This window comes from Nelumbo nucifera, chromosome 8, assembly GCF_055504915.1.
Source record: "Nelumbo nucifera cultivar China Antique chromosome 8, China Antique-T2T, whole genome shotgun sequence".
NCBI lineage: Eukaryota > Viridiplantae > Streptophyta > Magnoliopsida > Proteales > Nelumbonaceae > Nelumbo > Nelumbo nucifera.
Genome location: NC_142656.1, coordinates 17,070,919 through 17,095,221, shown reverse-complemented (window position 1 = coordinate 17,095,221; position 24,303 = coordinate 17,070,919). Strand labels below are relative to the sequence as shown.

Below are 24,303 nucleotides of genomic sequence, written 5' to 3'. Positions count from 1 at the left end.
GTTGAAATTGTAACCGTTTATGACAGCCACCACTCTCATCGGAGAAAAGGGCTTCACTTCAAGCGCTTCAAGCAACATACTATTTCTTATCTTCCAAATTTGCCACATGGTGATAAGCTCAGCTGCTAGAGATCGAAGTGGGAGCAGAACCCGCTCAAGATTTATGTTTATTGTCTTATCGATCAGAACCCACTCTTCTATCCGTTCTAACAATCCCAAGTGAATGGACTGGTCAAGTGATAAGCCCATGCATATGCAGAACCAGATGGGTTGGATATGAGTACACCCAAAGAATTAAAGATCAAGACAGAAATGGTTTCAACATCCTTGTAGCAAAGGTGGCAAGTAGGTTGCTGTTTTCTAAGAAATCAGCATCAATCCCAAACACCAGTTTAGACTTCAATAGGAGGATCGATCTTCTCCCTACAACGATGAAAACAAAGATGGATTTAAAATTTGAATACCCCTAATACATTCCAAAAATGGATGGATCCAAAAAAAAAAAAACAGAAGTTACATATGGGAAATAGAGAAAAGATCACTTTGGATATAGGGGAGAAAGGATCTTTTGGCCTTTTGGGCATGTTCCTAGATGACCACTAGTGATCATGGGCCTCCACAACCTGCCATATGTCAATTTTCCATTTAAACCTAGGCTTTTTATCACCAACTTTTGAAAATCACCTACAGCTAAATGAAAAGACTAGCTAGGTCTTGCATTGTATTATGTGAAATAGTCATCTAATTTCCCAGAGGAGAAAACCTATAGTAAAGTGGAAACCTTAGCTTGCCACTTATAAGTCCTAACCGTTCAAATCAAAATTGTATTATTTAGTTAATCCTTTAACAAGCTGAGAGGTCACCCACTATTAACAGCAACAACTATACTGAACAGGAAATGGGTTTGTTGTAGACATAGACCGCAGATCTGTGGTGTTAAGACTTATAACGGGTTTGAGCTAAGCTCAAGCGTAAATAACCCTCGTCCATCTCAAGGCCCCAAGACCATATCAGGTGTCCAAAATGCGAAAAATGAATAAACCTTATTTTCTCTTAAGACAATTTGTCTGAGGTAATGAACTCTGGCATACCCATATACATCATTATACCTTTTAGCTTATTCCTTTATGCACCATTTGAGAACAATGTAAATACAAAAAATGTTCTGTGCAAATACAAATATGTATGGTTTATGAAAACACAAAGTTGGTTTGGTTTTGAAAAAATAAACTCTGTACTTTTTGCCAAATGATTTTTAGTTGTGATGAATGTAGATAAATTCTAAGATTGCAATCTACCTTTTTACATTGACCAACTTTGAGTGCAATAATTTTCATTCATTTCTTTATTCAAAATTTTCTCTCAAATGCAAATATATACTAAAATTGGTGACCATTTTCAATACATAAATGTTCAAATGCATACAAAACTGAACTGCAACGCATAGATCCTAGATCTACAATACATTACTGACCACATTCACCCAACCGTACATCTGAAATATCGGTGATATAAAATAGAAGAGATATTCCCAATGTGCGATTAGATGAACGTCACCAATATTGTATTGTGATCAGTAGATCTGATCTCTAATCTTTTGCACTCTTAGAGAAGCAGGGAGAGCCCTAAGAACAATGAGAAAAAATTGACTTGATGTGGTAGATGGGATATTCCAATTTCTAGCCATTTTGTCAACTGTGGAAGGGTCCATCATCCATGATAATAGAGCTGGATCAGGATGTAAGTTGGATGGAAACAGATTATTTTTGTAATGGTTATATTTATGGTGGGCTCCAATATTGGCTGGTGTACGATGGACTTGTGGGCATCTACCCTGTCATGAACTTTTGACAGGTCACATGTCAGGCGTCTTATTGAGATGTCAAAGAATCTTTGTCATGTATTGAGTCAATTCAGCAGCTTCTTTTCAATAGTTTTATATAATTTTAACAAAAAAATTCGGCTCATGAACAATTTATTAAGAGTTTTGAAGAGTGTATGAAAGTTCATCGTGTTTATCATAATCATCATGTTGGATTCAAGTTTTTGGATAAACATTCAAAACAAATTGATAACAGCTGAATTGACTAACTAAATGGAATGACTAATTACTTATTCATAACGAGCGTTTAAGCTCCTTCATTTGAGATGACTATTGATAATTATATCTCTAAGGCTCTGTTCGTTTTTCGGTAAATTATTTATCCAGGTAAGTATAGTTATTTAGGTAAGTTTTTTCTAGGAAATATTTATATGGGTAAGTGCATTTATCCATATTCTTTTATTTCTCATGTGAATAAGGCAATGACCATTTTAGTCATAAAAATCCATTATTAAAATGAACATTTTTGTCCCATTCAAATGTTGGCAACTTTCCCCCTAGATGAGAAAGTTATTTATCCACCTAGGAGATGAGTATCATTTACACGGGTAAGTGATACCCAGGAAAATAAACTTTCCTTGATCCCTACATAAATCTGAAAAAATAACATGAGATTCTTGGTCAATGAGAATCAAAATCCCATTGACCAACTTTTCCCCCTCTCAAAGTCCAAAAAAAAAACGCATCTTAAATATTTCTTTTTTACTTGGTTTGGAGGAAAAGGTATGGAAAGGAAGGTTACTTTTTCTTTCAAACCAATAACCGCTTAAAGAGAAAACAAATAAGTCATCCATTTCAGTTAAAGAAAGTCCGGTCCTGTCAAGAAGATCTAAAACAATTTGGAAAGACAATCGACAAAGGATTATTCTTTGTACCCAAAGCTTGAATTGAAGTTACTTGGTGTTAATTACTCTCATGAATATACCTAGAACTGTTCCCTTGAGTTCTTTTTGGGTCTTTGATTATGTCTTATGAACCGATAAATCTTGATGATGAATAGAAATACTACGAATTTGCTAAATAAATGTTTAATTTTATTTCATTATTAATTGAAATGTGAATATTAATTAACTTAATGGTAGACCTTTTCTTAACTATTATGTTGTTAGAATGTTACGATCGAGTACCAAGTAATTAACTATCTCACTTATTTGACAGATAAGAACCATATACATGCCATGAAGTCTTTGGTAGGCATATTTTTGGTTTATTAATGAATGCGAAATGAAGAAATCTTTGACAGCCACTTTCAAACTAGCGGAGCTTTATATAAAAATAGTTTTTTAGGATTTATTTGGTTCACAGAATAGGAATTAGAATAATTTATTTGGTTTAAACAAGAATTGGAATCATCTAGAATAAAATTTCATCTCACGAGAGGGAGTAGAAATAACCATTCCCTCAAATGGAAGAATATTATTCCACCAGGAATTCCAATTCTATTCAATCAAACCGTTGGAATGGAAACAATCCATTCCGATTCTTTCAGACCCTATTCCCGCAAACCAAATGGACCCGTAATTAACTTTCATTGTTCATCCACATACTCTTCTGGGTAATTCTTTCAGTGTTCATCTACATAATTCTTCTATTAGTAATAAAAGATTATGAAATTCAGGTTTTGACTAATGTTTGCTTGTATCGCACTTCAAAGTTTTACTATTTGTCCCTCTTTGACCAAAAATACACACACAAAAAAACTCGGAGAGACTTCAAACTTTTATTTCTTTTGGTAAAATAACTTATTTAAAACCATGACTTTTAAAACCAATCCAGTGATCGAACTGGTTAGGGGTCCAGTTATTGAGTCGAACGGCCATCTCATTCTAACAAAAAAATAAAAAAAATAATTAAAACAAATTTTGAATGGTTCAAACGGTTAACTGCCCGGATTAACAGTTTACTGACTAAAATCAATGGTTTTTTGAGAAATCCCAATAAACTTTTTAATGACTAATTTGATAGTGGGGTTTTAACCATCGGCTTTGTTTTAAATGATCTAACAAGTGTTAGTTAAGTGGTACAAGCAAGAGGAGAGAGGATAGTTTTACAAATATTAGGCCAAGACAAGTATTAGTCCCTATTTTTTAGGGGAACATTCATTTAGCCATACCTCACAGATTTTTATTCCACTATAATTGAGAACAATAATACAGGGGAATTAATGCCAATACAAAGGAGTTATTGTGTGATAAGTGGGGGTGTTTGAGGTTTTAAATTATTGTAAATGTACAGTAAAATAAAAATTTGTTGGGTGGATTTCGGTAAAATTTCTCCCTTTTTTATAAATGAGGCTTTTTTTTATTAATTAAAAGCATTGAAATTGCAAAAATATCCTTTATCAAGTGTAGAAGATATGAAACTTATATGGGGTATAATTTGTCTTTCGTGATCTTGATTAGAAGGGAGAGGATGTTTAATTTTTGGGTTTATTATGTTACAATTTTTTCTTGATATCTCTTTGGCTATATGTAAATACAATCATTACAATTTGGGGTTCAATTTGCGTGGGCCCAACCCGAGCCCAGACCAATCCAAGCCCACAATTTAAATGGGCGGGGCCTGGTAGCATGAGTGCAACTTGACTACACACATTTGACCCATCAGTTGGAGTCCAATACGGCTCAATTTTAACCCAAAATCCAATCATATGGAAAAACCCATAAACTGGTACTGGTTAAAGAGTCTTTGACCTGAACATTTAAACCGCTGAATTATTCAGAATTCAGATTGTCCTCTAGTGGACAGTTCAAACCACCACCATAATATATGTTAATGTTAGGACCATTTACTAAAATACCTTTATAGTTTTATGGAATTATTAAAACCTATTTTATAGTTTGCATTTTACTAAAATACTTTTTATGACTTGCAATCAGTTTATTTAATTTACCATTCATTATATGGAAGTGAAAAATGAAAATTTTGATCTTAACATCCTTTCTAACAAATTTAATCTAAAACGTCATCCTTGTCCTTAGTAAAGCACAGGCGATAATTTTATTCGATAAAATTTGTTGTCTATTTGAAGAAGACATGTCATTGTTCTTTCTAAAAACTTTGATATGAAGTTTTAAGGGTACTTTCAGAATAAAAAAGAATGGGCTCATGCCCTCAAAATATTTCTCATTCTGTTTATATATGATCACATTACAATTTTTAGACAGATACACATTCTTAACAGAAGGTTGATTAAATAAATTGGTTGTGATTTGTGGAGGGTATTTTAGTAAAACCAAAACTATAGGTTTTAGTGAATTCATGAAAGTATTAGAGATATTTTAGTAAATAACAATATTTAATTTAACATATTCATTTGTATATAATTTAACCGAGTTTTTCAGCCCATTCATACTCAACGACTTGTTCAAAGTGAAGTTATAGTTGGTGCTTCCATCAAATCTTAATTAAACCAAGCAATTTAAAATCCCTCCTATTAATTCCTATTTTCTGTAAACCCCGGCCGGTCACCGGTGAAAACCAGAATTAGTCACCTGTCCGTCACCGGTTCAACCGCCTAGAACGGTTTGAAAACAGTGGTAAAACTCTGGTTTGTTACTAGATTTCTTTTGGGTAGCCATTTTAACTGCTTCTATGAGACTATGATTTCATTTTCACAGTAATAGCCGTCCTGCATTCTGCACGTCCTAGTAAATGAGCAAAACTAGAATCCCTTTTTTTTCAGATACAAACAATAAATAAGAAACCCTAATTTTCTCTTTGAAGAGTGAAGCCCTAGGAATCTCCAAAACCCTAAAAGTTTAATTATAAAAATTTAATTATTATAATATATAATACCAACAGAACCCTAACCGAGTTCACCCGTTCCCCCCCAGTGTGTTTGTTTTTACGCATCGTGTAATATCGCCTACTCTCTCTTCCTCTCTTGCTCCCATGGAATCTCCCAGACTTCTCTCTGCCTTCTTCTCTTAGCGTTCTCTCTCACCCCTCCTCTCAATTACTTCTCTTTTTGGTTCTTAGCGTTTTGTTTCACTTTCTTATTTCTCTTCTCTCTGTGTATTTCCTTGAGTACTTGTAAGAATAATTTTCTGGTGCAATGGAGATGGAGAGTTTTTGCTCTGAGGTTGTGGCTGTGCAGAGGATGGTCTGCTCTGTGATGGAAGCTTTGGTGGTGGAGACGGCTTTGGTTGCTGGGAAGTCTCTGGTTTGGCTTTTGTTGACGGTACGCGTTTCAGTCGGTGTTCATATCTCCTTTTGGTACATATTTTCTGTTTATATCTTTGCCTTTTTGTTTTCTCGTGAAGATTTATTGATGTGGGTTTGAACATTTAGGGTTTGTTTTAGCTCCCAGGGATCCGAAGAGAAAAGGTCACGTCTTTGTATTGCTTTCAGGAAGCTAGGGTTTTACCACTGTTACTAGGGTTTTTCTTCTGGGTCTAAGTTTCTTATGCTTAAACAAAATTGGATTTTGCTCTACAAACTTGTAGCACCCTCTCCGACTCTCTTCTTCTTTCTTTTCTTCTATTCGCTGGAGTGTTGAAATTTACCTTATTTTTTTTCAGTACTGAAGTTATTATTTTGCTTCTCTTTGTTCGAGCTATCAGTGTTTTAGCCGAGCATGGTCGTTGGGAATTTAGTTTTTGTTTATTTATATATATTTTTTGTTTCGGCTGGTTCTCTGAACAGGCTGTTATGGGAAGGTTCTTTATTTTTCTATTAGGGCTTTCATTTTATACCTCCCACTAAATATTTGAAGCTAGAGATTATTCTTGATGCTATCTTGTAACTGAATAGGGATTTTTTTCTTGGCTTTAGGGCATTATCTTTAGTGAGTATATTCTTCGTGCTCGGCTTTGTTTTGCATAGAGAGATGGTTTTGCGAGGAATCCTGTTCATGGGTTTGACTTCATTTTGTATGAACTTAATAGTCACAGCTGGAAGAATTCAACAAGAATGTCTGTTTTTGTTTATGTGCTGCCAATGGTTAGAGATTCCTTTTATTGCTAATTATTACTGCTTGAGGGGACCCCTTTGTGCTAATATCGTGGACTTTATACGGTTAAAAATTGTTTTGTTCTTCCTTTTTCTCAGATTTAAACGTAGTGCTCTATGATACTTTGTTTGTACTTTGAGGATATGTCCTAGTTTTATAATCCATTTTCCTTCAGTAATTTGGGTTGATGGAGAGAGGAATTGAAAAGCAGGATGAAGGTGAAAAATCACCAGAATCCATAAAAAAAGTGGAAATAAGCAGAAAGCAGAATAGCACCCAAAAAAAACCAAAAAAGGAGGCCTCAAAATCTATATGGAAAAATATCTGTTTTTTTTCAGATTCTATGTGGCAGCTTCATTTGAAATCTGGAAAGTAGATTTTGTTTTCTGCACTGGCTTTCTGTTTCTGCCCCAACCCGAATATAGTCTTGTCCCTTTTTAGTAATATTCACCTGATGAAGTTATCTCCTGTTACTGGTGAGAGAAAGCCATTAACATTGATGTATGGTTTCAAGAAGTTGAAACAGAGAAATGAGTTGTTGGTTTTAAGAAATTGAATTAGAGCACATTTTGTTTGCTTGGATGTGGCAGCTTTTAGTTTCCTTTCCTCATCATTCTGTCTGCATATTTAAAACTTATTGTGCATTCTGTCTGCTTATTTCGGTCCCTTCAATACCATTTATTCAGTTTATTCATGACCAGGTTAAATAGTGATGGAAAAGGAAGTGCAGGAAGACCAATTGGTGTCCTACATTGTTTATTGTCTGTCAATTCTTTTGCATGATTTAGCTGATTAAGAGGGGAAGAAAGTATTCATTGCATGGATTTGGGTTTCATTTAGGAGCTCTTTAACAATAGCTGAAGTGGCTGAACTGAATGACTTATTTCTTCATTTTTTAGTGAATAAACCATTACAGAGTTTGTGTGCTCCTAAATTGTTGCTGAATGGCTGTTGGATTACTATACCCCTAAGTTTTTTATTATATCACTATTTTATACACTAAAAAACAAAGCAATAAATCATTCACTTCAGCTACTTCAGTTATCAAAAATTATTTAATATGCATTTGATTGAATAAATGAATAGAGTTCACTTTTTGTTACTTGTTAATTAAATGTCATAGTTTTTTAACTCATATGAGCTAATTTTGGTTCAGGCTGGATCACTGTCGAATGAAATGGGCTGGCTCCCAAACATGCCTGGTACAGAGAAAAGGTAGGAGAATGTTATGCTTCTTGAGTTTGACTTTATTTTGTATCGTTCGTGTGAATAGATGATTAAGTTGTTATGGTTGCATTGTAGGTTTCCTTTGGTTGATCTTCATAGAGTGAAACAGTCGGACCCTGAAAATGAGGATGGCAGTGAAACAGAGGATGATGATGATGATGATGATGATGATGATGGTGATGATGATGCAGATGAACAGGATGATGATGGTGATGAGGATGTCTCTGGTGACGAGGGGAATGATGATGATGAGGGTGACCCTGAAGATGATGCTGCGGCAAATGGTGATGGAGGAAGCGAAGAAGAAGATGATGAAGAAGAAGAGGATGATGAAGATGATGAAGAGGATGATGGTGAAGATGAAGAAGATGATGAAGAGGATGAGGAGGACGAGGATCTTCCTCAGCCACCTTCTAAAAAGAGGAAGTGAGAGTAATGTTAGATTCTTTTGGTTTCCTTCTGTAGGGAATTTGGGGTCTAGGAGGGTAGGATTCGGTCGTCTGTTGGTAGAGTAGTGAAACTTGCCATCCTTGTTGTGAATGAACTCTTTTTGCTCTTTGTTACGCTACAGATTCACTGTCATATTATTACCTCCCATTTATGGAATGGAAGTGCATGTAGTTTTCTAAAGCCATTGCGTCTCTCTTTTCTCTCTTTTATATCATGGGAAAAGGAAAACCATGTACAGGGAAGATAGATACACTGTTGCTCAAGTGAAACTGAGGTCATTGAACCATGAAGTGGAAATTTGTTGTATTTGGGAAATGGGTAAGAAAACAGCTGAAGGCTTTTGAAGAAGATTTCGGATTAACATTTCCATTATATCCACCTGGAAAGAAAAATTGACTAGTTCTGATTTAGGGTCTGTTTGGTTTGTGATCGGAATTGGAATTGGAATTGGAATTGGAATTGGAATTGGAATCGGAATCGGAATGGGAATTCCTTGGAATCGGAATCTGAATGGTTTATTCTCCCTACCTGTTTGGTTCAAACAGGAATCAGAATATTGATGCAGTTTGGTTTATCAAGAGGCTAGAATCAGAATCAGTCATGATTTCCAATTTTGCTCTTAATGAAAATAAAAAAGCAGAAAATGCATGAAAATACTAAAAATGCAGAAATTTTGTAGAAAATTACAATAAATTTGCAGCAAATTCAGAAAAAAGTTTGAAAATACTCAAAATTCAGAAAAAAGCAGCAAAATTAGAAAAAATCAAAGTAATATGTAGTGAAAGTCGTATTTACCTGAGTTGGGATTTGGCCTGGACTTCGATGCAGCAAGGACAAGTTTCAGTTGATTTTTCGCCTTAGGTTGTTCGCTGCGAGCCACAATGAAAATCAGGAATGTGGAAGGGGTGATTCACAGGAGAAGGCAACCTCACTGGCACAATCAGGAATGTGGACGGGGGCGATTCACCGGAGAAGACAATCTCACTGGCGTGGACTCTACTTGAAATCTGGAAGAAAGATGGATTCTCTCGAGTGATTTTTGTTATAGATGGTTTTTCTTAACATGTGACAGAACAATAATAGGGGAGTCCTTGGAAAACTGACGAAACTGATGGTAGACGAGAGTAAACCCAGAAATGGCAAAAAATTTCTGAATATATGCAGGAAAACTGGATTCGTGCCACTACTAAATTGTCATCTCATCGGGGAAGACGACGAACAAGTATCCGTAACTGATGTGCTTTGCTCGCCGAAAGAGTGATAGGAATGATAAAAGAAATCAGGAAAAAATAGAGGAAATGGGAGAATGAGAAAGGAAAATGGGGAAGAGAGATCAGAAGAGAGGGATTTCGGTCCAATCTGCCGCTACAACGACCATTGCATTGGCAAGGACAGAACAGAGGGAGGGAATGTGAGAAGAAGAAGAGATCAACCTCCTCACCGGAGATGGGGTTGACGGAAATAACGACAATGGCATGGGATTCTTCCTTCTCACCGCAACTCAATCGCAAGTTGGATTGGAGGGGTTTTTTGTCCAAAAAGAAAAAAATAAAAACTAATAGCGGAATGGAAATCACATTCCGGGGAAGGGGGTAGGGAATGGCATTCTGATTCCTCATTCCCATTCTGGTTGACAAAACATCCAGAATGGCCATTCCCTCGAACCATTCCGATTCCGATTCCAGGGTCCTATTCCCTGAACCAAACAAACAGACCCTTAGACTCTCAACCCGTCGCTCTTTTTGCCGCTTCTAACGGCGCCTATCATCACTAATAACCGCATCAGCTGCTGTCAAAGTTGCAAGAGACGAGTGGACCTCCGATTCCCTGTCAAGTGTCAAAGCAGTAGCAGTCTTACCGGAAACCTAACCAACTGGCTATTCATCTTGAAGCCGGATTTGCTCATTTTTGCTATAGGCTAAAGGCTTGTGAATTTTGCAACACCTGAAACTGGCAGCGCCTGCAGTCATCCGTACAATACATGCATGGTATGTTATACGAGCAAGGGCTGGAGCATTGTTCGTTCAAATTAACGATACTCTGGACTGGACACGCAAAAATCATATTTTTTTAATGTTTTTTAATAAGTCACAAATATTTACATCAGGATGGAGACGGATAACCGATAATCTATTAAATAGCCCCGTCTCTCTGGCTCTCAGTAGTTGGTGCTTGGTGTGGTACAGTACGCACTGATTCGTTGGGCATTTTGAACCATGTGTTAGACCAGGTAAGATTTGGTTGTAAACATGACAGACGCAAGTAATAACGAGGTAACCAACTAACCATGAATGCTGCTCGAGTGCCGTGAACCTGGATGAATTTTCAGAGTTCGGATCTCCTGTCCACAATAACCCTACCGGCCTACCCACACCTCACTAACTGTACATTGAGAATATCTCCTGTATTTACATGTTATTCATGTGAAGATTCTCCCAATGTAGGGCTATAGTGTCATGTGGGTAGGAGATTTGAGTTCGAATTTATATAGTGAGAGTCAACTGCCAAGTGCCGGAACCCAAAAACTAGCATTGGGTTGGGTTGGGTTGAAATGTATAAACCCAACTTAACTATATGTGTATTCATGCATATAGCATGCTTATACAATTTCCTTTCCCTACACAGCATACATGTATATATCTATATATTTATGTATTAAAGGTAAGTTTTTCTAAAACATGATAAGTACATGAACTTGAACCCTTGGAGTCTAGAAAATAGGTACATTTGGAGAAAGGAGGTAGAAAAGTCAGGCCAACCTGAGACCAACCCAAAACCAGCCCCTATTCTAACCAAATCCAAAAGGGTTAGGGTTGGTAGAGACTCTGCTCTGCAGCCTGTAAATGAAAATCTTGCAGCCACGCAGGATGATGGATTAAGGTCATAGCATAACTTCTACAAGCCCTAAAGAGTTCATGTACAGAATGGCTGAAGGGGGAGCACTTTCTTCGATTAGGGTAACTGGATAAGATGAACCTGATTCTTGGCTCAGACAAACTTAGACTGGAAAACTTGAATGAGGGATCTTCGATCCACATGACATTTATTTCAATTCTTCTTTTGAGGGGTAAACAAACATCCAGAGATAGCTGCTTTCCATGGATGCAAGAACCAATAATATAAAGACTGACATTCTATGCTCTTATTCTGAGGGGATTCATTTTCCCTATTGCTTCTTACAGGAAATATTTGCTCACTTTCACAATCCAATGTGGTATGGTCCAGGAAAGAGGATGCAACTGCATCTTTAGAATGCCCATTCCTAACTGGTTTATGTCAAAAATGGATTGTTCAGATATTTATGATTTGGGATATATTGCCTTAATTCTACCCCAACTAAAGACCTCCAAGGTAGAGTTTGTCTTCAAGAATTTTAGGAGACACCTTACAGACAACATTAAAAAGGTTCAGGGGTTTGTAAAAGAACTACTCTAACATGACAAATGTAAAGTCCAACACCAGAATCCCATGTAATGACTTGTCGCTCACTTCCCTTCATTGCTATTGGCAGATCAGCTGAGCAACAAGGATAATCACTAAATGGCAGAAGTCGATAGTTTGATTAACAGATATATGGGCTATGGCCAGAAGGGGCACTTGCTTGGTGTAATGGTAAAATTTCAGGCTGATAAGCATGAGAACACAAGTTTGAATCTCAGAATAGTCATTTTATGCAAAATAAAATAAATAAATTAAAGCCAATGGTTAGGTCTGTATCCTGATTCCTGTCCACCCCAGATAGTGAGGACATTTAAATGCAAATGCATCCCCCTTCAAGGGACAAGGGGTGATCATGGGCTAGACTGGGATGGGCCTACAACTATATATATTATATGCATCATAATATTTATATATCTATACTATATAAAGTGTATACTTGCCATGATTTTGGTGCATAACGCGTGCCCTTACACTAGTAATATGTAATATACAAATAAACACGTACATATATACATATATATATATATATAATATATATATGCATATTTCAGGCCAAGTCTAGACAGAAAACCTAGAACCAAGTCTGGAAATTTGTTGGCTGGGCTGGGCTAGAAATAACCACTCTCACCTTCTTCCTAAATGTTCTAGAAAGACTATAATTATGACAATTCACCTCATGTAATATGTTTTGAATAAAATGAGCAGCATTTGTGAATCATGAGCATGCTGACTGATTATCAATACTCAAGTTATCAGGAGAAAGATATTATTCATCAAAATTTATAAGTTTGCTTATCAGAATGCGCTGTCCAACTCAACAACAAATAATGGTTTCCTTGATCCTGAAGATAATTGAAGTGAAGTGAACAAAGTACTGTGGAGTATGAAAAATGATGATCTTCACAGGTAACTAAGGAATTGTATAGAGAACACAATTGCATCAGAACAAACATGTATATGTTGAATTATTGTCTCCTAGTCCTAGATGAGAAGCAGATCAATTGTTGACAGAAACAGTTCACCATGTAATCTCCATCGCTGATTGACCTTATCAGTTCCAAATCAATGGGTATCTGCAACCATCCAGCAGGTGGATACTTGTCCTACAACAAAAAAAGAACCATGTTTCTCAAGAATTCATATTTCAGAAGTGCCCAAAAGAACCATGCTTGAGCTTCAAATATGAGGTAAATTCATGTCAGCTGCCATTTGAAGGGGTAAAAAATGCAGTTAAATAAAAGAGAAATCTAATCTCAAAGCATTTGAACAGAGACTTAGTCATGGAAGTATAGAATGCAAAAAATCTCAACCCCTGTTCTTCTATGAATGACTGGCAGAAATTGAGATAGTGAAAAGATTTTCCCGTGCAACCTTTTTTGCAAAATCCACTAACAAAAAATTGCAAGCACCAAACCCTAGCATAATTGGAACTCCTTGCATTATCTGCAAGTAAAGAAATAAACTTTGCATCCAATTGGCACCAGGTATGAGACCTCTATAAGCCGGAGTCGACCAAAAGAGGAAGAAAAGGACTTTAGAACTTCTACTCTTAGACAGGGTGTCATAAGAAGGGAGACACTTAGTATACCAAGCTTCCTGTAACTTTTTTCTTAATCCTAATATGTTATTATATTACATATGCAATCTAATGTCTTTTCATCTCTTTAGATGTGCTGGACACCCAAAAATTGGCCATATGTAGCTTGATTTACATATTTTATCAGAAACTACCCAAATCAAAAGAAGGTGCTTTGTGAATACAGTTGGAAAACATAGGATTGCAAGTCTACATCCTGTTCTAAATAACTGCTACAGGGTAAAAAGAGTCCTTAAAATAGTACTGACTGTAGGGTTGGGCCAGTCAGCTATCACCCATTACCATAAGATATGAATCCGATACCTCAAACAAACAAATTCTAGTAAGACATGGGTGCTAGTATACATTATATTAGCTGCCACTGAGATCTCAATATGTCATTAACATATTTCTTGAGTGGGTACCGAGTCAGTTACCTTGATTCTTGAGAATGAAGTTCATATAGTTATTTGGTATCTAAGATGTTTTCCTCTTGTAAGTTTGATGGACTTCACTCCTAACTGGAAAATATGTGATATTACTGCGACTCCAGCAGTTAGTGGAAATATTGGAACCTCTAAGGCTCTAGCTGAAATGTACCATTTAGTTTAACAACAACAAGGCTCTAATCTTTTAACAGACATATGGAATCAAGAAAAGAACATTCATCGAAGAACATCACAAACTTCACTTAACAAATAAAATTCACGAACAACGTTCTTACACGTTTATTTAACACCAAGCAAGAATCAAAAAAGAAACCACTAGAGGATCATTTAAGGGATCGTCTTTCACTCACTATGGCAGTTTTCCAGATAGAAAGATGGCAAATTTCGAAACCTCAGAGTAAGAATAATTAATCCCATTCTCCGTCAAGAGTGCTTCAAGCAGCTTCCTGACTCCCTCCGGATCAGCGCTCTCACACTCAATCTCATAACACGTCCCAAAATCATACTGCGTCTCGTCTAACTCCAGCTTCAACCCTTTCCAACCATAAACCGCCCGAACATTCCTGAACCCACCCATACAAATAAAGCCCTTATCGCCGATTCTAAATTTTTCTTTAACCCTCTTCAAGATCCTCGACGAGTTTACAGAAGCAATCCGCCAAGGCTCGGCAACACAAGCGCGACCGAGCGAGGGGTCAATCTCTTCTTCATCCTCTTCGACGCGGCTGATGCCGTCGACAATAACGGCTTTAGCTTTAAGAGAAACGACGCAACGGCTGTCGCTGTTGTAGAAGCGGAGGCGAAGGACGGCACGCTTGGACGAGAGTTCGGCAGCTGTGCCGTCGAAGAAAACGTTTTCTTGGAAGTGGGTTTGGAGGTGGAACGGAGATAAGACGTCGGAGAGCTTCTGGTGAGCAGTGGAGTCTGGGAGGCGGAGCTTGACCTCTACTTCCATGTCTTCTTTGTAAATTTTCTAATTTGTTTGAAGATTTGGTTTGAGATGTTGTCAGGAAGAGAGGCCGATGCGTTGGGATTTGGTGGAGGGGTCTTTGTTCCGGTTTAAATGGTGGAGGATAGAAGCCGCGCCGGTGGGCGGAGCGGGGCCGGCGGTGGCACGCTTGCGGGCTTCTTCTAGTTCTTCCTTGTCTTCGACCTTGACTTCTATCTTGCTCGGTTTTCTTCTCAGCATCTCTTTTCCTTTTTTTTGCCTTTCCGCTCTAGCTTTGTGTGGTGGTCGTAAGGAGTGATGAGACGAGGATGATGGCCGGCGAATTTGATTCGAATTTGATTCCTTAGCTTTGGAATGGAAAGAGGATGACTGGCCGGACCCGGCTAGACCGAACTGGTCCTTTAGGAGCTGTTCGGATCACGGGCCTACATAAGCTACAAGTTGTCCACTTTTTGTCTTTTTGATTTCTTTCCCTCCTCTCTCTCTCTATCTGTGAAACCGGCGGTGGGGAAAGTCGGAGCACCACCAATTCCGCACACGCCGTCTGGTTATCCATCTTGCGAAACAGCTGTGATTTCCGGATCTGGTGAAGTTGTATCCGTTCTTCTCTACAGCTATAGCATCTTGTGGTACAGATCTCAGCACTGCTGATGAACCAACTTTCGTACTTGGAATGAACAACTATAAGAGCAATACTAAAAATAATGAGAATGGAATGACTCAATCAATCATGATTGGTTCTTGAATCATTTAAATAGAGAAGTTACAAGAGGATAATTATGTATAGAAGATAATAATTACATAGTTAGAATTTATTTAGGAAATTACATGATAATGAGATAACATGATCAGTTATCTAGAATAGTTATCTTAGATGACCATGATCAGTTATCTAGGATAGCTATTAGAGATACCCATTCCAGTTACAAGTCTATCATAACTATTGAGATACTCTAACATCCCCCCACAGGCTTAGCGGTCTCTTGGAGATGGTAAGTTTGGCTGTAAGGTCATGAAACCATGTTGAAGGCAGCAATTTAGTAAGAATGTCGGCAATCTGATCATGGCTAAGAATGTGATTGATCAGTAAAGGACCGGCCACAACTTTTTCCCGTATAAAGTGAACATCCAATTCTATGTGCTTGGTGCGAGAATGGTGGATAGGATTGGAGGACAGAAATTTGGCACTCAAATTGTCGCACCAGATGATAGGTGGGCGAGGGAGCTTCAATCCAAGCTCCGTGAGTAACATCTAGAGCCAAAGAATTTCAGCGGCAATAGAGGCAAGACTACGGTATTCTGATTCTGTGCTGGAGCGAGAAACCATGGATTGTTTACGAGAGCTCCATGAAATCAGATTACGACTTAAGTAAACACAGAAACCCCCTTAGGAGCGACGATCAACAAGGCAACTAGCCCAGTCAGCATCAGAAAATGCTTCGAGAGCCAATTCTGGAGAAGTACGAAAAGTAATGACATGATTAATTGTGGACTTGAGATAACGGAGGATCCGCTTGATTGCACTCCAATGAACATCAGTGGGTTATTTCATAAACTGGCAAACTTTGTTAACTGAGAAGCTGATGTCAGCCGAGTAAGGGTAACATATTGTAGTGCCCCCACCACACTACGATATTCGGTGGCATCAGGAAGAGGAGAACCATTGCTCACATCAAGTCTGGTAGATGCTGCCATCGGTGTATGAACGAGTTTAGCCTCATGCATCTTGGTCCTGATGAAGGTCATGAATATATTTAGTTGGGATAGGTGCACCCCATCTAAACTGCGATGCAGTTCCAAACCCATAAAGTAATGAGCTTCCCCAAGATCTCGAAGAGCAAAAATGGTAGAGAGCTGAGAGATGAGGTGAGTAAGTGCATAAGTAGAAGAGCCAATGATCAATAAGTCATCCACATATACAAGAAGAAAAGTGACATCAGTGCCAGTCCGCCACATGAATAAAGAACTATCTGCTCAGGATTCCAGAAAATCAAGGTAAACCAAATGATCCCTTAATCGAGTAAACCAGGCCCACGGGGCTTGTTTCAAACCATAAAGGAAATGTTTAAGACGACATACAAAATGTGACCGTGCTGGATAAACAAAACCCATGGGTTGTTTCATAAATACCTCTTCACTGAGATAGCCATGAAGGAAGGCATTGCTCACATCAAGTTGTCTAAGATTCTAGCCATAGTGAACCGCGAGAGATATGATTAACCGAATAACAGTTGGTTTAACCACCGGACGAAAAGTCTCAGCAAAGTCAATACCGGCTTGTTAAGTAAACCCTTGCGCCACCAAATGCACCTTGTATCTTTCAATGGACCCATTCGGATGTCTCTTAATCTTATAAACCCATCTATTTCCCACAATGTTCTTATGAGGAGGTGGATGTACAAGATCCCAGGTATCATTGCGCAACAACGCTTTGTACTCATCTTCCATGGCGAATACCCAACGGGGATCTTTCTTGGCAATAGTGTAGCAAGAGGGTTCAACATCAGGGTCAACAAAGGCTTCCAAAGCATACCGAGGGTTGGGCTTGCGAATGCCACTCTTACTCCATGTCATCATGGGGTGAGCATTAGGTGGAGTCACAGTGGAGCAAGAGGGTGTATCTGATAGGGTTGATGATGATGGTAGTAATTCGGTAGAACTAACACCAGTAGATATAATAGGTGGGCTAGGGGAGGTGGTGTCAGTGGATACGAGAATGGTCTGATGAGAGGGGCACGGGTATGTAACGATAGGAGGGCCAACCACAGTGTCGGTAGCTGATTTGGGAGGTGGAGTTGGGCTTCCAGAAGTGCATGGGAAGGTATGTTCATCAAAAACCACATTACGTGAAATATATAGACGTCCAGATATTAAGTCCAATCATTTGTACCCTTTGTGATGTAAACTGTAACCCAAGAATAAACAATGCTTGGATCGATAGTCCAGCTTAAAATGGTTATAGGGTCTGAGATGCAGATAACAAGCACATCCGAAAGTGCGCAACATAGTGTAATCAGGTTTAGTGCCAAAGAGACACTCTAAGGGAGAATTCATGTCCAGTATTGGAGAAGAGAGCCAGTTAATTAAAAAAACTGCAGTCTCAAAGGCATCATATCAGTAATGTTTGGGCATTGAAACCGTAGCCAAGAGGGTGAGACCCATTTCAACAATATGGTGATGGTGTCGTTCTACAACACCATTTTGTTCATGGATATGAGGACATGAGAGACGATGATGATGCCTGAATTAGAGAGAATAGGGAGAAGTGGTTTGTATTCTGTACCTCCATTTGTTTGCAGAGTTTTGATAGAGGTGTTCAATAAATTCTCCGCATTCATCTTAAAAACAGCAAAAATAGAGACAACCTAAGTTTTAGAGGTCAGAAAAAATCTATATATACTTGTTGTAAGCATCAACAAAAATCAAATAATAGTGAAAACCATGTCTTGTAGAGACAGGGGCTGGTCCCCAAACATCAGAAAATAAAAGTTCTAATGGATACTTTGCAACAAAAGTACTACTAGAAAATGGCAAGATATGACTCTTGCCTAGTGGGCAGGACGGACAAAAAGAGATGTCCTTATTTGAAACTGGAAGCTGAAATGAAGATAAGATGTGGGCAGCTACTCTCTTGCTGGGATGTCCTAGCTGCTGATGCCATACTGAAAACAATGCTTTCTCACCAATGAACGCCGATGGAGTTGTAGATGTGCAATTTGTCTTTAGCTAATAGAGCCCTCCCTTAATTGGCCATTGGTTGCTCCAGAATCAGGATACCAATTTTCATCACGAGCAGATCGTGAAGATGAGGCTGTATGAGCTTGTTTGGTAGGCTTATTTGCAGTGAGTTCCAGATAACGGTGGCAAATAGCTGCTGTATGGCCAAGATACCTACAGGTTTGACAAACCACAGTGGCGTTCTTGGAATTGGATCTGCTGCGATTATTGTTATTATCGAAAGTTTTCATGGAGTGGTCAGAACCACCATCATTATTAAATTGTCGAAGCTTATAAGAAGAAGACTGATTGCGATTAAAGGTTTTCTTCTTATTGGCCAAATTAGCATAAGAAGAATCCAATACAGATTGTGAAGAGTGACACTCTAAGCGCTTTTCAAAGGTAAGTAACAGACTTTGAATTTTAGCAAAAGAAAGACTATCTAGTCTAGTAGTCACAGAGAGCACAAAGGTATCATATTCAGTAGGTAAACCACCAAGCAAATAATGAATTTGATCAACATCAGTGAGAAAGTGTCCAGAAGAAGCTAAAGCATCAGATAAATTTTTAATTTTCTGAACATAATCAGTGACAGTGAGAGTACCCTTTTTCAGATAGGCTAATTCTAATTTCAAATCATGGATTCTAGTTTTACTGGTAGAAGAAAAAAGAACATGAAGTCGATCCCATACCTCTATGGATGTCTCACAGCCAACTACTTGAGCCAGAACTGGTTCTGTTAATGAAGATAATAACCAGCTTATAATCAATTGGCCTTGTTCGATCCATGCTACATGATCTGGGTTGCTACGGCTGGATCTTTGGCTATGTGGCCTTGTTCGTCCACATAGCCATATAAACGATGCCCTCTGAGAGCTGGTGTAGTTTGAGAATTCCAGAGCAGGAAGTTAGTACGATCCAATTTTACTGAGACTACATTCATAAAACTGGAAAGCGAGACCACTATAATGGTTCGGCCATCTGTCGATCCAGGCTGCATTTGTCTCTGGATGGCATGGGCAGTGGTGCTTATTTTTGAAACCATGATGTTTGTCAAAATGGCTTTGATACCATATAAGAGCAATACTAAAAACAATGAGAATGGAATGACTCGGTCAATCATGACCGGTCTTCTTGAATCATTTAAATAGAGAAGTTACAAAAGAATAACTATGTATAGAAGATAACAATTACAGAGTTAGAGTTTATCTAGGAAATTACATGATAATGAGATAAGGTGATCGATTATCTAGGATAGCTATCAGAGAGGTGACCAGTTACAAGTCTATCATAACTATTGAGATACTCTAACAACAACAACTAGGCCTTCTCTCTTTGCCGCTCCCATGCTCACAAAATCTCTATCCTAGTCTGGTTGGAGTACGAGAGCGAGAGTTCGCGATGGCTCCAACTCATGGATCTTGGTCTCATCTCATAAAAAAGCACCTCTCTCAAGGAGCCCCGGAAGAAGCTCTTCTTCTTTACATCCAAATTCGCTGCAAAGGAATCCACCATTATGGTGTTATTCCTCTACTACTCAAGGCTTGTGGGTCTCTGTCCATGCTTCACCACGGGAAAGCTTTGCATGCTGAGTCGATCAAAATTGGGGTGGATTCAGATGTGAGGATAGGAACTTCATTGGTTAGCATGTATTCTAAATGCCGCGATATAGTTTGTTCCCGCAGGGTATTTGACGAAATGCCCGATAGGAATGTGGTAACATGGAATGCAATGATAGGAGGGTATTCAAGGAATGGTGACATGGGTTCTGCATCATTTATTTTTGAACGGATGCCAGAGAAGACGGAAGTTACATGGGCAGAGATGATTGATGGATTTGCAAGGAATGGGGATATTGTTGCTGCTAGGCGTTTATTCGACTGCTCTCCACATGAGATGAGGAATGTGGTCACATGGACTGTGATGATCGATGGATATGTGAGGATTGGGCAGTTGGAGACGGCGAGGCAGCTATTTGAGGAGATGCCACAGCGGAACTGCTATTCTTGGTCGTCAATAATTGCTGGCTACTGCAAGAAGGGTAACGTCAAGGAGGCGAGAGAGATCTTTGATCGCATTCCAGTCAAGAATTTGGTGAACTGGAATTCATTGATTGCTGGATATGCACAGAATGGATATTGCGAAGAAGCTCTGGAGGCTCTCGCTAAGATGCAGGCCGAGGGATTTAAGCCTGATGAAGTTACAGTAGCAAGTGCATTATCAGCTTGTGCACAAATGGGTTCTTTGGATTATGGAAAAGAAATCCAAAATCTTATAAATTGTAGCAATATAAAACCTAACCAGTTTGTCTTTAATGCATTGGTTGACATGTACGCAAAATGCGGGGACTTGCATAATGCAAGAATGATTTTTGAAAGGATGCCCCAGAGGAATGTTGTTTGTTGGAATGCAATGATCTCAGGCCTTGCCATTCATGGTCGGAGTGAAGAGGCTCTTGATCTTTTTGGCCGAATGGAGGAGTCAAGCCAGAAGCCCAATGAGGTCACATTTCTCTCCGTTCTTTTTGCTTGTGCACATGGAGGATTCGTGAAGAAAGGCTTAGAAATCTTCTCCAAAATGAAAGAGGAATATGGTTTAGTTCCAGGGATTGAGCATTACGGTTGCTTGGTTGACCTTTTGGGACGGGCAGGAAGACTGAATGAGGCATATGGTTTGATCAAGAGTATGCCCATGAAACCAAATGATGTGATCTGGGGGGCTCTGCTTGGAGCTTGTAGGATTCATTTGGATGCAGAGATGGTGGAGTGCGTGGAGAAAGATATTGAGATTTCTGAGTTTGTTAAGGATACTGGTGATGATGCACGCTATGTGCTGTTATCAAATATATATGCTGCTTCAGAGCGATGGGAGAAGGCCGAAAAGATTAGGATGGCCATGGTGGAGAAGGGGGTTCGAAAGATGCCTGGGTACAGTTCTATTATGCTTGGATCATCCAGTTCGAAAGATGCTTGGATGTACTGAGCACCAATTTCATGCTGGTGTTCAAGCAGATTCTCAGATTCGTCACTTGTATAAAGCACATATATTGAACGTCTCAGTTCTTAGAAATGCGCAATACGGATACAGGGTATTGAAGATTATGGCCATAACTAAGAGTGGCGCCTTCTCCATCATATCTCACAATGCTGGTTCAATTATTTTTAGTCGGCTCTTCATTGTGACTTGTGAGCTTCTCCTGGAAGGCTGGCTGACCCAGTAAGCACTAATTTTTCAGCACTTGTAAATTCATTCTATATGTGTATCAAATTCTGTAAAGTTTTCGGTATGTAAAATACAAGTATTTCATACACAAGGATAAACAATTATACAATCGGCAGTCACAAGGATTAAAATATCACCATACGTCGTATTAGTATCAATTACGATTGTGCTTGAAAGTGTATCCTGTGAGTTGTACTATTAGTCCCATATGAATACACCAATATGGAGGCGTATTGGACACAAATTTAAGTAATACAAGTGTGATTTTAATAAGAATAACCACCTGAGCCACATTTTATGATTATAACTGAAATAATTAATTCATATTTCAACATCTACGATTCATATATAATTTAAACAAAAAAAAATCATATTTATAACCAACAACTTCAACTACAAAATAAAATAATAACATTCAAAATTAGTAATTTATAAACTAATTTATTAAATACACGTTTATATCAAAATATGATTTTTAATGTCAAGAAATTTATATATGTATATAAATATTAATAATAGAATAAATATTAAAACTTAAATTTCATAAATTTGCATATGATATGTATCTTAAAATTTTTATAAATAAATAATTAATATTTTTTATTTTAATTAAATAAAAATATATTTATTATTTACAAAAATAAAAACATGAATCCATCAAATCCACTATTCTACATTTGTTTCAGAAATTGATTTTTTTTTTCTTTTAGAAAATTTATACAAATGAAAATGTTAATAATGTGAATTATTTTAGTAATTAAAAATTATGAATTTGCATACAATATGTATCTTAATATATTTGATATATTTTAAGTTAAGAATATATATTTGTATAGATTATTAATTGATAATTTAATTTATATTTTATAATTACATATTTATTTTTTATAAAAATAAAAATACTATTTACCAAACATTTGAGAATTTAACTTTTAGTTGACTTTTTTGTTAATTTAATATTAAAAATAGTAAAATAAAAAATGATTGATATAACCATTCAAATATAATAATTATGTGTGTTTTGCCTTGGTTTTTAATAGGAAATAAAATACTAATGGTTTTATGCATGTTTTAATTTTCAAAAATCTTAATAATGTGTTTTGGACTCTTCATTGATGCATTATCAATAAAATTGTATGATATCCATGCATCCTGCTATATTAATTTTAGGGAAAATTCCAGATCAATACCATATATTTTGGCTCGAGTGACAATTTGGTCCCCAAACTTTAAATGTGACAATCTAGCCCCAAATTTACAAAACGTGACAATCTAGTACTTGAACTTTCAAAATATGACAATCTAGTACCTTCCGTTAACCAATCCGTTAATCAACCGTTAAGTGACATTTGAAAAGTAAAAAATGCCCTTCAAATGCCATCTAATTCTCTTTATCAGCCATCTAAACATTGACAAAAAACTGAAAAGTCCCAAATCCAAGCCTCTTCTATTCAAAAAAGTTGGTGACTGTTTAGAAGAATCTAGAATTTGGGATTGTTCATATTATTGTCAATGTTTCGATGGTTGATAAAGAGAACTAGATGGCATTCTTAGGGAATTTTTTACTTTTCAAATGTCACTTAACGGCTGATTAAAAGACTGGTTAATGACAAGTACTAGATTGTCACATTTTGAAAGTTCAGGTACTAGATTGTCACATTTTGAAAGTTCGGGTTTTGGATTGTCACATTTTAAAGTTCGAGGCCCAAATTGTCACTCGAGCCAAAGTACAAGGTACTGATAAAGAATTTTCCCTTAATTTTAATGTATTACTTCATATATATTATTAGAATGAATACAAAAAAAAACATACTATTAAAATATATATTTTCTATGTACTTATACATTATTTGTGGAAAATTAACATTAAATTTAGTATTATTAATATATTTATGAAATTTGTAGCATTTCGCTGGTGTATTCAAGCATCTTTACATTTTTTGTCCATATCCATGCATTTTCCAAGCATATTTGTATTTGTATCCACATCCAAGTTGTTCAATACAATACTCAATACTGATACTTTAATCCTTGGTCACTTTTGGTCGAAATGCATTAATCACTTTTTTTAGATCAGCCAATGTTTTTCAATTGTAGGGCTTTCACTTAGCAACTTCTAGCGTTGCAAAGTGGGCCCCGTACAAAAATCCCAGATGCTTTATTTGGTGAAAAATCCAAAAATCCAAATTATACTTTCGTTATGATAGTAAATCAAGTGCTCGTTTGGCTTTGCAAGGTGGGCCTAACATGGAAAGTTTAGAAGGTATGTTTAGTAAAAAACCTTATAAAGCTAGAATACACTTTAGAGCTTATTTGGAAGCAAGGTTTCAAATTTCGATATGATATGCCCCGTATTGGGCGTATATCGTATCTTTAAAAGTTTAATATGAGATACAATGGAAAACCGATGGTATCATCTTTTTTCCACCATATCAA

At 37.3% G+C, this 24,303-nt stretch overlaps 3 protein-coding genes across 3 annotated transcripts; 2 read left to right on the top strand and 1 right to left on the bottom strand.

Moving 5' to 3' along the window:
• Positions 1-5,690: 5,690 nt before the first annotated feature.
• Positions 5,691-8,693, top strand: LOC104592553 (uncharacterized). Its single transcript, XM_010251980.3, has 3 exons — positions 5,691-6,065; positions 7,993-8,051; positions 8,139-8,693. The coding sequence occupies exons 1-3, from the start codon at positions 5,940-5,942 to the stop codon at positions 8,491-8,493; spliced, it is 540 nt and encodes a 179-aa protein (XP_010250282.1). The 5' UTR covers positions 5,691-5,939; the 3' UTR covers positions 8,494-8,693.
• Positions 8,694-12,703: 4,010 nt separating this feature from the next.
• On the bottom strand, positions 12,704-15,511 carry LOC104592552 (triphosphate tunnel metalloenzyme 3-like). Its single transcript, XM_019196900.2, has 2 exons — positions 14,330-15,511; positions 12,704-13,128 (listed from the first exon to the last, which is right to left on the bottom strand). The coding sequence occupies exons 1-2, from the start codon at positions 14,932-14,934 to the stop codon at positions 13,092-13,094; spliced, it is 642 nt and encodes a 213-aa protein (XP_019052445.2). The 5' UTR covers positions 14,935-15,511; the 3' UTR covers positions 12,704-13,091.
• Positions 15,512-19,830: 4,319 nt separating this feature from the next.
• Positions 19,831-22,076, top strand: LOC104592551 (Pentatricopeptide repeat (PPR-like) superfamily protein). The gene has a single exon (XM_010251978.2). The coding sequence runs from the start codon at positions 20,047-20,049 to the stop codon at positions 21,625-21,627; it is 1,581 nt and encodes a 526-aa protein (XP_010250280.2). The 5' UTR covers positions 19,831-20,046; the 3' UTR covers positions 21,628-22,076.
• The last annotated feature ends 2,227 nt before the right edge of the window (positions 22,077-24,303 follow it).

What these genes read in the sequence shown, in the direction of transcription:
- LOC104592551 (XM_010251978.2), top strand. Translation starts at nt 20,047, where the DNA reads ATGGCTCCAACTCATGGATCTTGGTCTCATCTCATAAAAAAGCACCTC.
- LOC104592552 (XM_019196900.2), bottom strand. Translation starts at nt 14,934, where the DNA reads ATGGAAGTAGAGGTCAAGCTCCGCCTCCCAGACTCCACTGCTCACCAG. An exon ending in CTATCTGGAAAACTGCCATA is followed by an intron (nt 13,129 to 14,329) that starts GTGAGTGAAAGA and finishes TCATATTTGAAG; the next exon opens with CTCAAGCATGGTTCTTTTGG.
- LOC104592553 (XM_010251980.3), top strand. Translation starts at nt 5,940, where the DNA reads ATGGAGATGGAGAGTTTTTGCTCTGAGGTTGTGGCTGTGCAGAGGATG. An exon ending in TGGTTTGGCTTTTGTTGACG is followed by an intron (nt 6,066 to 7,992) that starts GTACGCGTTTCA and finishes ATTTTGGTTCAG; the next exon opens with GCTGGATCACTGTCGAATGA. An exon ending in ATGCCTGGTACAGAGAAAAG is followed by an intron (nt 8,052 to 8,138) that starts GTAGGAGAATGT and finishes GTTGCATTGTAG; the next exon opens with GTTTCCTTTGGTTGATCTTC.